This window comes from Ambystoma mexicanum, chromosome 6p (genome assembly GCF_040938575.1).
Source record: "Ambystoma mexicanum isolate Mex_15411 chromosome 6p, UKY_AmexF1_1, whole genome shotgun sequence".
Classification (NCBI taxonomy): Eukaryota; Metazoa; Chordata; class Amphibia; order Caudata; family Ambystomatidae; genus Ambystoma; species Ambystoma mexicanum.
Window position 1 is genome coordinate 26365774 of NC_090935.1, and position 17165 is coordinate 26382938.

At 44.3% G+C, this 17165-nt stretch overlaps 1 protein-coding gene across 2 annotated transcripts in view; it reads right to left on the reverse strand.

Annotated features, from left to right (window-relative positions):
• LOC138511169 (uncharacterized) overlaps nucleotides 1-17165 on the reverse strand; it is a 296224-nt gene that overhangs the window by 84768 nt on the left and 194291 nt on the right. For both annotated transcript variants that reach the window (XM_069626676.1, XM_069626677.1), the window contains exon 5: nucleotides 1492-6944. In XM_069626676.1, coding sequence (XP_069482777.1) covers nucleotides 1492-6944 — 5453 coding nt within the window. The remainder of the gene's footprint in view (nucleotides 1-1491; nucleotides 6945-17165) is intronic.

A 17165-nucleotide genomic window follows, 5' to 3' on the forward strand; every position in this document is an offset into this window, starting at 1 on the left:
CAAAGCTGCATTGGACATGGTTCCTTCTGCTCGGTAAAAAGGCAAAGACTCACCACTTTCTGAAAATTGATCTAGCTGATACCACTGAATAAAGGCAAAGGAGCATCGGACACAGTTCCCTCTGGTCAGTAGAAAGGCAAGGTTTTACCACTTTCTGAAGTTGGTTCTAAGTGGCACCACTTAATCAAGGCAAAGCGTCAGTGGACACAGTTCCTTCTGCTCGGTAGAAAGGCAAAGACTCACCACTTTCTGATGATGGATCAAGCTGGCAACACTGAATAAAGGCCAAGGAGCATCCATCGGACACGGTTCCTTCTGCTCAGTAGAAAGGCAAAGCTTTACCACTTTCTGAAGGTTGATCTAGCTGGCACCACTGAATAAAGGCAAAGCTGCATTGGACACGGTTCCTTCTGCTCGGTAGAAATACAAAGCTTTACCACTTTCTGAAGATGGATTTAGCTGGCAACACTGACTAAAGGAAAAGAAGCAACGGACATGGTTGCTTCTGCTCGGTGGAAAGGCAAAGCCTCACCACATTCTGAAGATGCATCTAGCTGGCACCACTGACTAAAGGAAAAGAAGCAACGGACATGGTTGCTTCGGCTCGGTAGAAAGGCAGAGCTTCACCACTTTCTGAAAATGGATATAGCTGGCACCACTGAAAAAAGGCAAAGGAGCATCGGACATGGTTCCTTCTGCTCGGTGGAAAGGCGAAGCTTCACCACTTTCTGAAGATGGATATAGCTGGCACCACCGAATAAAGGAATGGACATCTTTGCGAGCAAACTAAAGGAGGTGGATTCCAAAGGAATCCCAAACAGCCACCCACAGACACACCCACAATGACATATGTGAGCGCCAGGCTTGAGCACAGAAATCCAGCTGGCTGGAGCAAGTCATGAAAGTACCCTATATGTCTATTCCCTTGTTACACCCAATCAACCAGAAGGTGAACAATTTACTGTTGCCTGGATACTGAGTTTCGAACGTATCACTATTTTTAGAGCCTTGCCCTGAAGAAAGGCTCCCTGTAAACCAAAATGGCCCCAGCTCGTTGTGCCACTGTATTATGGTACACTGCCATCAACCAGAACCAGTACAAATGTCTGGCCCACTTTACTGATCCAGGGAGACAAGTGGGCATCTTAGCAACAACCCACATGTTTGGAGGCCAGAAGGGTCTCCAAAGGGCCACAGATATATACAAGTCATACTTCAAGTATGATATGGATGGGACTCACTGAAGAAAATTGGTCAAGGCGTTATACGAAGACGACTCAGAAGTGTAAGGCAAATGTGGACTTCCTTTCTTACAAGTTTCATGCAGCCTGAAGGTGACCATGGACTCAAGACTCTTAAGTGTCCCGGCTGAGCAATCATTGCACTCTTACCTATACAGGCCTATCGACAGGGAGAATGACTATGAGAATCAGAACCAGAGAAGGGAAAGAAAGCCACAGCATAACTAGGTATTGGATCTAGGCTTCTTACCTCTCGTCTGCTTCCTTCACTTTGCTCAGCTGGAGGGTGATGACCCCGGCGGTGGAGTCCTTGCCCGGATAGAACTCAGTGGAAATTGTCTTCTGTTTCTCGTCCACCACGATGATCTTGACGCCTTTCCCCTCCAGAAGGTCACTCTTGGTCAGAACATTCAGATCCAGCTCTGTGGACGGGCAGCTCACGTCTTCCATTTTCTTAACATAATCTTTCACCTCCTTCTGCTCAGCTACTGTTAGGTTCTTTTTTTCTCCCTCGATTGGTGTCTTTTTCATTTTTTTTTTGTGCCTTTGTTCAATGAAGAAGCGTTCAGTCTTGTTTCTTCCAAGGATGTTGTCGATGGTTTTTCCAACATGTTTGTTCATTTCTCTGCGGATTGGATTGTTTATCATGCTTGTTAAGCGGCCAGTAAATAATTCAATGAATTCATCACTTAATTGTTGGGATACTGTTTCCAGCAATTTCTCTTTCATAGTCTGCACATCTGGGAAATTGCGACGCCCATCCTCCTTATAGTCTTTAGCGGTTGGGAGCTCATCACATTTCTGAACCATAAACGGGATGACTCTCTTTTCCATCATATCTTGAGTTGGGGCGGCATTTACCATCTGCACAAACTCAACCATGCTCTTTCCGACCTCAACACTGAGCTTGAATCCTTTCTGGATAGCTCCCTTCACCTTGGCCTTATCTAGAATTTGGAGGACACCGTCTTCCATGGCCTGGAGGTGAGTAAACAACTTGTTGACGGTGTCGTAATCAGAAGTGACGTCAGTGACTGCACTCTGGCAAACATCTGATATGATGCTATTCATGATCTCGCGATGTGTTTCTCGAATCTGAAAGGTGTTTGGATTCTCGGTGAGTAGGGCGTTCTCAGGCACCCCATTGACGATTGCAAACTTTATCATTGCCTGGTTCAGAGCTTCATCCCCTTTTACGGATTGGGTTATCATCTCTTTGAAAGCTTTTTCAAACATGCTTCTGAAGACGGCCTGTAGCCCTTTGTCCATGCCATATTCTAGACCCTTGAGTGCACCCTGCTTGGCGATCTCTTGACCAGCGTATTTTGCGGCCTGCACAAAGTTTTTCCTCACAGCAGAATTTGTTGCGAGGGCCTTGATGGATTTTGATAGAGACTCTTTGGTCACAGTGGACGCCGTGGATTTTGTAGCAGTAGCAATTGTAGAAATTAAAGATTTTCCGGTTCGGATAATGTCATCTGCAACAGATGCAAAGGTCTTAGCTCCGGTGATCAAACTCTTTGCTGCTTTCACAACGGTTTCCGCTGCCTTTTTTATGGTGCTAAATCCTGCCGTTAACAGGGACATCCCAATGCTAATTGCTTTGGATATTGCCCATTCTGCCCAATCAAAGGCACCCTTTATCATCCCTTCTACGCCCGATATCATGTCAGATACTCCTTCAGATATAAGCCCCATCCCGATCTGACTGGCAGTCCCAGCTGTGAGCACACACACAAGAATACCTGCTAGTACCTGCAGTGCTCCGAGGATGAAACAGATAAGCGCATCAATGCAGAACTCTGGCTTCTTCTCAACTTCAAATACAAAGGACAAGCCATAGTCGTAGAGCACATTCAGCTCATCAGTGGTTATAGGGCCATGATCAGCTGACAGTGAGAAGACGGCTTGGTCCTTCGTGATGGCATTGCTCTTGCTGTTTTGCAGCTCTCTTAATTTTGCTACGGATTTGTCAATGTAATCGATCCAGGATTTAAAGAGGCTCTTGCGGGTTTGCATTTGTTTTGCAAAGTTGGTTTCATCTCTGTTGTGAGGCTCGAACTTTGCTATGCAGGACATTTGGCAAGCCACCGTGGTGTTCGCCACCTCTGAAACATAGATATGGATTGTTTGCTTTGATTCCGTCAATAAATCAATGGCATTCTGCACATAGTCCCCCTGCCCCAAATTAATTTTTATGTAAGCTTGATTGTAGAGAGAGATGGCACGGTACACTCGATCAGTATTCTGCGCTTTCTCCCAGAACGATAATGCACCATAATCCGACCCTTTGTTCTGAGTGTGAAGGTACATGCGATCCATTGCTTGCTTAATGAAGTCGTAGAAGTTCTCTGATTCCCCCCTTAGGAGGCTCTCCACTCTCTTCTGGGTCACTCTGCTGAGGTCTTGCTTTAGTTGTTTGAGGTCTTTATGCTCCTCTATGTCTTTGTCATGAAGCGTGAGCCAAAGGGCCCAGGTCTCCTTCAGTGCATTCAAAGCTGGGCGATAGTCCAGCTTGGTTTGGGAGTAATCAAATGTGTCGTCACTCGCGAGAAAGTCAGAAGACAGGTATAGGTCTCTTCTTTCCACCTTTCCATAATTTCCATGAAAAAGATCCAGATGCTCGCAAAATTTCTCAAACAGTTCCTCTCGCATCTTTACTTCCAAGAGCTCATCGTCTTCCATGTCCTCAATGCGTTTCTTTTCATAGTCTGCCCTGAGTTGCCTCATCACCTCGATGGGTTGGCCTTGATAGGATTGAGGCAGCTCTTGGTAGTTTAGTATCATCTGGACCATCCCAGGGTTCCCTTTACGAGATGTTCGGCCAAATATTTGCTTTTCCACTCTCATGTTCGGTGGGAAATGGGTGAGAATCACAAAGAGCCCCCCACTGTCATTGACATCTCTAGTGATTTTAACATCGGTGCCCCTTCCACCGAGGTTTGTAGCAATTACCACATCCCCGGCATCGAAGATTCTCCTTTCAATGTTGTGTTGATCACTTCTGGTGTACAAAGTTATTTTATCTGAGTTGGAAATAGCTTGTAGTTCTAATAACTTTTTTTGCAGCTTCTCCGCCGTTTTCACATCTTCACAGATGACTAAAGCGGCTTGGCCTTTGACGTACATATTTGGGCTGGTGTGTTCCTTCACACATTCACAAATCTTTTTAATCCAATCATCTTGCCCGCCTTCAACCTGGACAACAGGTAGCTCGGTCTTCTTGGTGTAGCGGTGAGTTGGCATGCTATAGCAAGAGACTCTATAATGCTTTTTCAGGAACTCCACTTCTGCCTCATCACCCAGGGTGCCCGATACACCGAACATGCCAGTGCCTTTAGTGTATCTCTGAAGGAAATGGAAATTTGACATAAAGTTGGTGACATTCGATAACGGAGATATCGCCAATTGGTGCTTCATTTCCAGAAATTGCTGCAAGCCGTCTCCCCAGCGCTTGTTCTTCTCGAGCACACCGGTAGCTTTGAAGTCCACTGGGATGATGCAGTGATACTCATGGATGGGCGAGATGGTCTTTACTTGGTTTGGGTCTGTGGCCGATTCTATCATGTACTCGCGATCCTTGACCATTGTTATTGCTTTCAGGGCATTTTCCACAAAGACCTTCATCCTGCTCTTGGTATACTCTTTCAGGTAGGCTGGCAGTAGGATGAAGTGCTCCTCATTATTACTTTGGCTTTCTGGTGGCTGATAGGCATCTGAGTACTTAATTCTTGATTCCAGTTCAGCAACGGCTCCTTCTACTAGTGTCTTTTCATGCATCACTTCACAAGCGCGCCCATGTTCCTGGAGAAGAATGTGTACCTTCTCATGATCCAATACGGAGGGGTTGTCAGCTGTGGAATTGTTCTCGAAAGAAGATGCTTTACCATCCTGTACCTCATAACATTCAAACACAACTGCATCTTCTAGAACCTTCTGAAATATAGACAATAGATCTCTCTGCTGAGCAGGCCCCAGTTTATCCATGAGTTCTTTGATTTCACAGTCCTTTGGTTCTTCCGTGCTCGGCTGTTCTGGTCTTCCTGTGGTCATTTCTATTTGTTTCACATCTTCTTCAGTGAAGAATCCCAGCTGCAGTCCTGGCATCAGAATATCAAGGGGAGAAAAATGTTCAGATGTCTGTGGTCCCATCACAGCTGTTGTAGCAACTTTGTGGAAATACTGTGATCCTGTTGCCCAGAGTATGTCTCCGGTTTTGGCATCTTCGATGCGTTGGCATGTACACACCTTTGCCCAGATGGCGGCTAGCAGTTGTTCTAAGTGCCGAATCCCTGTGGCTGCATGTGAAAGAAACGTGACTTGTACACCACTGTCTAAGGTCATATAGTCTACTTCATCCACAATGGCTATATCGAAAGTCCTATCTCTGCGGGTGTTGACTTTTTCAAATTCCTGTCGCAGAATGTCTGCAGCAAAATTCCCAATCGTACCATACGCAATATCAGCTGTGTATGCCTCTTTAATGGTTCTATCCCTTTGTTTGGAGTCAGTGCATTCATCTAACGCTGGAGGTGGAACAACACTACAAGACACATTGAACATCTTGTAGAGTTTGCTCCATTCCTCTTGATCTCGACGGGCAAGTACCGGGGAACTTGTTATAACATCCACTTTCTTTCCACGGATTGCATGGATGAGGGCGAGCATAGCCACGATTGAAGATTTGCCCTCACCAGTGAAGATCTCCAGAAGACAACCATTGCATTCAGAGTCTTTGGAAAGGAGAAGTGTCAACACAGATGCAAGTTGGGTCATGCGTGGGAAATAGCCTTCGATCTTCTCTCCCGACTCTTTTATAATAGTTGTGGTGTCCTGAACAGCCACACATAAGCCAATCACAATCTTAACAAGTGTCTCAATATCAGGATTTTCCAAGTCAATAGATCGGGTCATCTCTAACCCTTCTTGTTTCATTTTCTCGTCCAGATCCAATGTTTCGTATGCTGGTAGTCGAGCCCCAACTTCACTAAGGACTTGTTCCAGGATGTAGAGGACCTTTTCTGGATATCTGTTTGCTCTCATTTCTGCTAGGATGGTTTTTAAATCTTTGTCCTTCTCTTTCTTCACTTGTTGCTGGAGATGTTGAAGAGGATCCAGTTCCTTCAAGGAAGCAAGGGCAGTATTAATATCTACATGGTACGTCTGTACACGTTGGAGGATTTTCTCCACCTTGTCCTGAGGAACAGCTTCCTGTCGCACCTTCAGCACAAACACAATGGCCTGGATAGGGGTCCATATGCCACTGAATAATAGGAGTCCAAGGCAGTCTTGACTGGCGATGGAGAGTCCATGAAAGACCACGCGGGAGAGCTTTCCTGCTAATGTCTTGTTTGTCTTGTAAAGTAAATCCAGTATTCGAATGAGGCAGCTGGATTTCGCATCTATCTCGTCTTTGTACTGCAGCAGATTAATCATCTCCATACCGACTCCATTCAGTGTTACTTGGACTGTTGCTTGAAGAAGACTCAGGTGCTCGGTCAGTGAGAGATTCTCATAATCAAAGGCCTTATCCAAACTTCCATGACACCAGGTGGGTATGTCCTTCTCCAGGAAGTACTGAGCGATGAGATGCTGCTGCAGTGTTTGCATCCGAGCACCAATGTCTTGGGATCCCAAAGCTTCGTCTTCCTTCATGTTGATCTCAAGTAGTAGGAGGTTAAACTTCTCCTCAACATCTTTTTCCTAAAATATAAAGAAGATATTGTGTTGAATATCTCAGTGCATAGGAATCAGGGATGACATAACATTTTACCACCTCCCAAGTGGATTTGAAAGCTTTGCTGACCACTTGTGTGCCCTTGACAGCATTGCCACCCTCTGCTTGGATGATATCTGGGAGTCCCATGTTTGAAGGGTTTCTGCTTCACAATATAACATCAAAGTGGGTTTTACCAGACATGCAGTACCCCGACTTACTGTCATCACAATCTGATGTACTGGCTGAATTGTGGAGTATAAGGGTAAGGGTTGGGAGGAGAGGGAGAGGGGCATAGGCGAAGTGAATGAGGGAAAGTTGAACAAAGGGAATGGGGGTCAGGGCAGAGATTAACTGTTTGAAATGTACATGGACACAATTGCTATGCAGTGTCCAAGCAGGGTGTGAGTGGTTGGTGGTGGGTGTAGACTTACATAACAGGGAGCAGGGTTGAATTGGGAGGTCAGCAACCATACATAACACAAAGGACTGTTTAGGGATTGCCAACTGTGGGTTGCCCAATTCAATAGTCACACTTGAAAGAACACACAGCTTGCTTGATGATGTAATTTAGGAGGAGCCAGCATCTCTGGCCTTGCTTTCAAACTTGTGTGGATGCACTGTGTCGTGCTAAAAGGCACATGCTAGTCCACCAAGAGCTAGGCATGTGTCTGCTGCTATTCAGATGAAAAAACTGTATCTTTAATGGGTTTTCTCTGTTGAGCAGGTGCAGGTTTTTGTGAAGAAAAGTTATTCGGTGAGTTCCTCTCTTGAGGTTTCTTTAGAATACTGGATCCCAATTCGTTTTAGTATGGAATCCCTACTAGGAACAAGCTGCAACTGTGCGTGTTGTGTTTAGCACTAGTTCAGGATGTTCTTAAGCCGACCGGTTTGTGTGGTGCATTGTTGATAAGCCACATTCCTCAGGGCTATAATCGAAGGCACCAGCCTGTGTGCCTTCTGAGTTTAACATGCAGCGTTGTCTGCTCTAGTTAAAGTTATCTACCCTCTCAATGTAACGCGATGGCTCTATGCACGGAGGGTGAGGCGGCCTGGGACCTTCTCTTTCAGTCAGTAGTGTCTGGCGGGCCGCGCGCCACTACTGACTGAAAGAGAAGGTCCCAGGCCGCCTCACCCCCCATGCATAGAGCCATCGCGTTACATGGAGAGGGTAGAGAACTTTAACTAGAGCTAGGTCAGCAGCCATAACATCACCCATGCATGGGAGTGGAGATGCATGGATGAGGCAGCAATATGACTGGCATGTCTGGAACACCATGTGGGAGAGATAGGGTTATGGCAAGGCTGGCAGTGATGAGCCATGACGAAAACCGAGACTTAGGGAGAAACATGGAAATGTGTTCCCCAGTTCATAGAGGAATAGTGACCAGACAATATTCAGTAATTAGGGGTCGGTCAGTGCTGTGCTGAAAGGGGACCTGCAGGGCAGTAAAGGTCCTGCAGATCAAACATGGCTCTTATTTGGACACTTGAGTTGGGTCTGTTGGTACTCGATGACAAGGGCATACAGTGCTGGGCTCTGTAGCTCTCTATTTTCCCAGAGATTGCAGACAGTGGAAGAACAAGCTCTCCCCACCCTCCCTCACCCCCATCCAGGAGCAGATTCAAGTGAAAGTAGAGATCATGGCATTACCATGATTACATGTGTATGTGCCTCATGCGAGAAGTGTTATGTGGTACGATGTAGGTTATCCAAACAGTATAAACTAAGCAACTTGGTTTGGGACTATGAGGGGGGGTTGCATAAGAGGTTTTTGATATAGTTTGGGGAAGGTTGAACTCAGTGTGACGGGGTATCACCTAAAAAGACCAATCTGACTCCTGTAGTTGGGTTTAAAGGTATTTATTTGTGACTGACACAGACAGGTTGGGCTTGGCTAATGTAGTGTGCGTTTTGAGGACCGACCGGGGTCTTGGGGAATTCAACTCAATGGCCATCCCTCTTCTAGATTTTCTCCTCTGGGGTATGACTGCCCTGACCCAGTCATCCCAATCCGTGATTAGTTCTAGGGCACAGTAACTCCTATTGCCTTGGAGCTTGATGTTATACTTAAGATGTCTTCCCTGAGGTGACGGCTAGCTGGCTCCCTCAGGATTTTCTACGCTCTCCCTTACCTAACCCTGCTTTGTGTTCTAGGGGAGTTAGGGAAGGTGTTTTCACTCACGTGGTCTGAGCCTCTCACCATGCACGGCCAACCATACCTTGCCCTTCTAGACTGGTATCCCCATGATAATGGTCTCTTTGTCATTCTCCTCCTGACTTAACCTTACTAAACCCACACTACACCCTTCCAAGCGACATTTTAAATAACCCTCCCCCCTAGTATTGGCCAGCTTCCCCTAACTGCTGCTCACAGTTGTCCAGGCTTCCTTGGAGTCCTTCTTTCTTTATTATTAATTCCTGGTGGGTTCGTGAGTCGGTGGCTTCTCCACTGCGCATGGGCTCCTGTGGGTTCAGGCTGCAGGAGCCCCGCTCACTTCCTACAGACAATGCTGTCATGTGCCGATGCTCTGGTGTCTTCCCCCCAGCGGAACCCATCTGCACTTTGGATCCGCCGTCTCGATGAGGAGACCTATACGCCACCTCCATGCTCGGCACCATGCGGGCTGCCACTGTGCCAAGCCAGTTTGCATGGTGCAGCCCCTCCATTCCCGTGGAGCCGCACCGCCTCTGTCACACCAGATAAGGATGGGTTGGGAGGGGATTCACCTGCACACTCTCTGATAATCTGAGTGGCGGCAGGTATCGGGATACTCCCTCCCCTGGCCCACATTGGCCACTGAGGGTATGGAATAAAGTATTCAGAGAAGGACAGAGACTGCAGGGAGGGAGCCCACACCTTTACACAATATGGTGATTTTGGGGATCCGTTAGAGAATAGCACTATAGCTTCCAATTCACTTTAGTGCATTGGGATGCAACATGGGTACTGTGACAAAGACCCCTGCCTGCACCTCAATATCGATTGTGATATTGCGAGTGGTAAGGCTGATGCTTGACCCTGAGGCATTAATAGGAGGATCCCCTAACTGCTTCCACCATGCCATGCATGGAAGTCGGGGGCTATCCACATAAAGACACCAAGACACCCTATCTTCTAGAGCAACCTCATGGAGAGTGCTACCACACTGAGTTTAGCAATGGGGAGCAGGGTCTGACAAGCGCAGATACCTATGCGAGAAGTCTCACTACATTACTGCTTTAGACTTGCACAGTGATGCTGGTCTCTGCCGCATACATTCCTTCATTAAGCCTCTTTACACGGGGCCGAATGAAGAGGATGAAGAGGGGCCACCCAGGAAGAGACTGTTCACACCCAAATCCCACAGATGTAATCCTAGCATGCATGCAGGGCAAGCAACATATGAGGAGGGGGTGTGGGTCTTTGGAGAAGTAGCAACTCTGGGGCAGGCTGGAGCAGGGAGAGCCTGAAAATTGGAAGTCATTCCATGTTTTTGGAAGTCAAATTAATTGCATGGTTAACATTTTGGACTAGATGACTTCCATTGACAAAATAAAATGGACGTCAATGGCAAGGTTAAAAAAGACCAGAAGAATTCTCCTACCTTCTGTTTGTCAAGTCTGCAAAAAATGGAAGACATTGTAGCCGCTCCATTATTAAAAGTCCCAATCTGGGAACAGAGAATGGTGGACTGGAAGTCATATTTTAAACATGTTGCAATCATAGAAGTCTTTGATTTCCTGGCTCCCATTTTAGGAAGTTTTTCTTTGGCTTTTTATGGACTTAAAACATCCAAAGGCGGCTTAACTAAGGAACTAGCTCTGAATGCTTCAAATAGGGGGAAGAAAGAAGATTTTTTAGTCTTTTTTGAAAAGATGAATAATTCCAGTGAATAATTATTGAATGCAGAGTGGATTTTATATACCAAAGATATTCCATTCCACTGCTGGGGACATTTTCTGGGACCCCAATAAATTCCTAACTTTCCACACACAATGGATTTATAAGTAAATTATCATACAAATACCTCCAGATGAACAGGTGAAAATGCAGACCTACAGTGGGGGATTTGTGTATCTTACGTGTAGGGTAGCCCTATTTTATGCTTCTCTCCCACTTACTATGTGCCTCTAACCATAGGGGAGAACACTGAATGCCTGGGAGATGATTGGTAAAAGGAGAAGCGGATTGTGGCAAACAAGAGTTCAATAACGAGATTCCAGACACACTGTGGCAAAGAATTGGCATGTTCATAATGGGCAATTATTCTGTTGATAGAAACAAGCACAAAAAGCATAATGACATCAGTTCTTTAGACAGAGCTTTGTACAGGACTCCTCCAGCTGTTAAGGGCCATAATAAGTGTCATTGTTATAATGTGTAATATTGCCCCGAGAAAGATGTGGTTTTGACTCTCGGTTTCACAGAGAAGTCTAAAGATGTTTTGTCATCCCTATTCTTCCAAGGAAACAAAGATTGTGCAGTGATCCTCGTAGATTATTTCTGCATGGCTTCAGTTAACATGTGTGGGCTCATTAAAGACTTGATTTAAATATAGATAGAGCACACTTTTTCCTGCCAATTATTTATGCATTAAATTTATATTCAATAAAAGAGTGCATTTTGTAGATAATACACAAGGATTCTTTGAAAGGTAAATGTTGTGCGCCATTTCACCACCCTCATAATAATGGATAGAAGGAAAGGACAAACTGTAACGTAAAGGAGTGTATCCTTTTGGCTGCAGGGGACTGTTATGGGCTATGCAGGAAGAGCCACCTTGCATCCTGCATTTCATTAGTGATACTATTTGAAATGCTACATGGAAGAAGGCCTTTTGCAATGTAATTGCTTGCATGATTGAAGAGGCCGTATAATATTGTGAGAGGTGGTTGAAGAGAATTATAAAATGCAAGGCAAAGCTTGTGCACAGAACCTGGATATAGTAAATGGGTTGCTGACAGTGATGTTCCTCCAAGAGATTGATGAGATTTGTTGTGAAAAAGTGTTGTCTCTTTTTTCTGAGTTAATAGATAATCTACAAGTGTATTGGATGAAAGACAGTGAAATCTGAGTCATGTTAATAAATGTTCAACTAGAAAGAAACTCATACAGGAAAAAGAAGATATAAGTGGAAGTGATAATTACATGTAGTTGAAAGACTAGGGTTTGATGCCATAAAACTGAGGACCTGCATGAAAAAAGGTATACAAATCTGTGCTAAACAGGTGGGTGTGGTTTTCCATGGCTTCTTCATACTCTCATGCCTTCCGGCATACAGTGTTCTCACAGAGGGGAGGGATCCCATGAACAGTGCAAACACTCCTTATGAGGAAGGAATAGCCATTTCGATTCCTGTAGATAGAGATGATTTGAATCCACCCTGTACCTTTATATAGCTTCCATAATCCATTGCAATTTATGGGGCGATGGTGGCTGCCATCTTCACAATCACCAACATATGCATGGCAGCAATCTCCTAGGATTCAATGTATGCTGTTGTGAAAAGCATGGAATTCTTGGATCCGCTGTGTGCAGAGATGGATACGAATGGAGGGAGTCTGACCAAGTGGTTATGCTGTTAGTTTGGCCCTTTCCATGGGATCAGTTTTAACCAACCATTGGTTTGAGAAGTGAGGAATCGAGAACAGGGGGGATTGTGTTGAACCAGATGAGAATTTGTCAGCAGTGTAGTCCGACTGAGTGATGTAAGGAGAGTCTGACTGAGTGATCATGCTGTTAGTTCGGCCTTTTCCATGGGATCAGTTTGAACCAGCCCATAGGTTTCAGAATTAAGGAATCGAGAACAGGAATCGAGTGATGTGAGAAGAGCCTGACTGATCAGTTTGAACCAGTCTATAGGTGTGAGAAGTAAGGAATCAAAGAAAAAGTGGTTGTGCTGAACCTGATGAGAACGTGTCAGTGATAAGGTGTAATCTAGACAACACTTGGGTTAATCAAAGAGTTTCAGGATTTTCTAATGATCATATAAACAGGCCATGGGTGTGCTAGTGCACTTTTGTGGTTGTATGTTGTATTAGTGTGTGGGAAGATAGATCCGGGAGTTGGCTGGCAGACAGTAGAGCTATCTGGGATTGCTATTTATGGCTTATCTCTGAAGTGCTATTGGTGTACTTCATTTCCTTGTAATTTGTCACGGTTCCGCATAATTCTGTTAATAATCTGATTTTCTTCTTTCTTCATAATTAGACAAATGTGCAGACATTCCTGTAAATTGCTGGCATGTACACCTTACATGATGGTAGGTTTCTACTTCGACCTTGAAATTTGGTGATATGGTCTGTGCTTGAAACAGTTGTGGGCATGCCCAACACATGCCCAGGGTGTGCCTGTTTTCATTTCTCCACACTTATCAATAAGGACACACAATGCCATGCGGGTCAATTTGCTAGCTCGACTTCTGTCCCTAAACAGGTTCACCTATCCTTCTAAACCCCGGCTTTTGTAACTACATCAGTTCATCTGGACCGTCCTTAGAAATCTTGAAATATATTTATTGATGGAGAATTGCAAATCCACTGTTGTAAATCAATCCAGGTTTATCCCAGGCCTTTGACCTCCCCTAAACTCACTTGCCGACAGTGCGACTTCTGCTCTATGTGCTGCTTTTCATGGCCGGAGATTGGTTACCTAACGCATCCGTTGGATATCCAGCCCATACTATCTCACCTTGACACTAGCCAATCTGATTGGTTACCTGACATATCCATTGGGTATCAGGTCCATACTATCCACCTTGACACTAGACAATCTGATTTGTTACCCGACACATCCGTTGGGTACACAGTCCATACTATCCCACCTTGAACCTAGAAAATATGATTGGTTACCAATTCATTCATTGGTTATCCTGTCCATACTATCCACCTTGACACTAGAAAATCTGATTGGTGACCCGACAAATCCGTTGGGTACACAGTCCATCTTATCCCTCCTTGACACTAGACAATCTGATTGGTTACCCGATACATCCATTGTTTATCCTGTCCATACTATCCACCTTGACACTAGACAATCTGATTGGTTACCCAATACATCCGTTGGGTACATAGTCCATACTATCCACCGTGACACTAGCCAATATGATTGGTGACCTGACACATCCGTTGGGATCCAGTCCACAGTACACAAATGAAATCACACTACTCCTAAACAATCTCAAATCACCAAATGTATGCACTATACTCCTCAGTGACCTTAATAAATGGTGAGGAAACACCAAAGACTCAGGAGCCATACATGTAGAAGAAGACCTACTCAACTGCTCCTATTCTATAATAAACAATGAGCCCTCCTCTATCTCAGGAAACCAACTTGATTGGATAATTAGCCACAAAGTTGAGACAACAGTTCCAGTAACACACCGATGTATTTGGTCCGACCACTACAAAATTGAAACCATACTCACACCAAAACACACAATTGACAGACCCATAAACAGCCCAAACAAAGTGCAAGGGAGGAACCTAAAGAAAATGACCACAGCTATATTCACTCAAAGAATTCAGCACATCATGAGCACTTCAAATGATAGCGACTCATGTGATAAGATCATACAAACCTATAACAAACATTTTCAGGAATTCCTAGAAACGCATGCTCCCTCAAAAGTTAAACAGGCCAGACCCAACATAAACCATCAAAAATGGTTCAATGAAGAATCCATTGCCCTTAAACAAGAAAAAAGAAAACTTGAAAGGAAATGGTTAAAAGACCCCACAGAAGCAAATAAAACCACTGGAAGAATGCACACATGAAATACAAGAATTTGCTGACCACATTAAAAAAAATCACTATAATGAACAAATCAACTCGGCCACAAACTCCACAGGTAAACATTTACAAATTTTGAAATCCATAGAGAAACCCAAAGCCCTTACCCCACCATTCCAACCCACCAAGACAGATTGCGAAAATGTACAAATAGCATTTCAAAACAAAATACTCAAAGCTAGAGAGACTATAACAAAGTGCTAAATAATCAGGCCATCTCCTCAACCCAACCATATCAGTGAAGAAACTCAAAAAACTCACGCTCCTAAATTTCAGTTCACACCTATAACCAAGGACATCATGAGGAAAATTCTCTCTAAAACAAACTGCACATCATGCACAGAAAACGTACTACCACCAAAACTGATACTCGATAACCCAGAAATATTCATTCCATTCCTTACACGAATGGTTAATGCCTCCTTTAGAGACCACATTGTACCAACGACAATAAAAACAGTCACAGTCACACCACTGCCCAAAAAAACTGAACTAAATCAACAAGACCCATCAAATCTTCGACCCATCACCAAATGTAATTTCCTACTGAAATTAGACAATATTGCCACTGAACAACTACAAGAGTACGTAGACAGCAATAATCTCCTCCACCCACAGCAGTCAGGATTCAGGAAAGCGTCAGGACTGAATCCGCCCTATTGCATCTACAGACAGAAATGCTGGGGCTCATGGACAAGGGTAAAGCAGGATTGCTAATTTTACTGGACTTCTCGGCAGCTTTCGATTTGCTGGATCACCGGAAGCTCCGAGAGGCCCTAGACTAAGTCGGAATCTGCTCCCAGGGAGCCATTGATTGGATATCTTCTTTCCTCCAAGATAAACAATCTAAAATAATCTGGGGAAACCATGCATCTACAACTAAACCGGTGGATTGTGGTGTCCCACAAGGAGCTAGCTTCTCTCCACTTCTGTTTAATTTGTAACTATGTGCCTATGCACATTGCTAACCCAACTAGGCATATTCTTCACAAACTTTGCTGACGCCACACAGTTGGTGATCAAACTCAGTGGATATTATAACCAAGATAGCACAAAAATAACATTCATCTACAACACCATTGAAGCCTGGATGAAGGCTAACTGGATGTGCCTTAACAACACCAAAACTGAGCTTATGATGTTCGGCTCAACACATGCCAGGAAAAAACTCAGTCCAGTTTACTCCACTTTCAACATCAAGGAAACACCAATTAAAGTGTCGGAAAAAGTGAAAACACTAGGAATCTATATGCAGGCATCACTTGGAGCAGAAGCCCAGGTAGCATTCCTAAAAAGAAACTGCCAATGCTACCAAACGTTACTGAAGAAAATCAAACCTCTATTAAATAAGAAAAACAGTACAACCATAGCTATAGCCACTATTCTCTCAAGAATAGACGAGGGAAATGCCCTAATGCTAGGAGCCAGTAAAAAATGCATAAATCAATGCCAGGTGATCCAGAACAACACAGTCAGAATCATCAGCGACAAAACTAAAAGAGAACACATCACAGGAGAAAGGAGGGACTTGCACTGCCTAGCAATAGAGGAACGAATTACATTCAAATCCTTGATGTTGGTTCACCGCTTCACAAATGGATATGGCCTAAATACCTCCAAAAGCAATTAAAGAGATACGAACCAACCCGAAATCTCAGATCCATGAACAAAGGTCTCTTAGAGACCAAGCCATCAAAAAAATGAAATGGCTTAGGCAGGGCTTTCCACACCAAAGCTATAGCGAAATGGAACACACTACCAGAGATTTTAAGAACCGAATCGAATCTGAAATGCTTTTAAAAGAAACTTAAAACCTTCCTATTTAAATAATCACATTCAAATCTGAGCACCATGTAAAATGATCCACACACACTTAATTGTTGTCCCGTCACTAAGTCCCTGTCTTTATGGAAAGCGCTCTGATGCCTGTGGGCTGCAGCGCTATACAAATAAATAAATAAAATAAAATAAACATACTATCCCACCTTGACATTAGACAATCTGATTGGTAACCTGATACATCAATTGTTTATCCTGTCCATACTATCCACCTTGACTCTAGACAATCTGATTGGTGACCCAACACATTTGTTCTTTGGGTACACTATCCATACTATCCCACCTTGACATTAGACAATCTGATTGGTTACCCGATATATCCATTGGTTATCCTGTCCATACTATCCACCTTGACACTAGACAATCTGATTAGTGACCGGACACATCCGCTGGGTACCCAGTCCATACTATCCCACCTTGATACTAGACAATCTGATTGGTTACCTGGCACATCCGTTGGGTACCCAGGCTATACTATCCCACCATGACACTAGACAATCGGATTGGTTACCCAATACATCCGTTGGGTACACAATCCATACTATCCACCTTGACACTAGCCAATCTGATTGGTGACCCGACACATCCGTT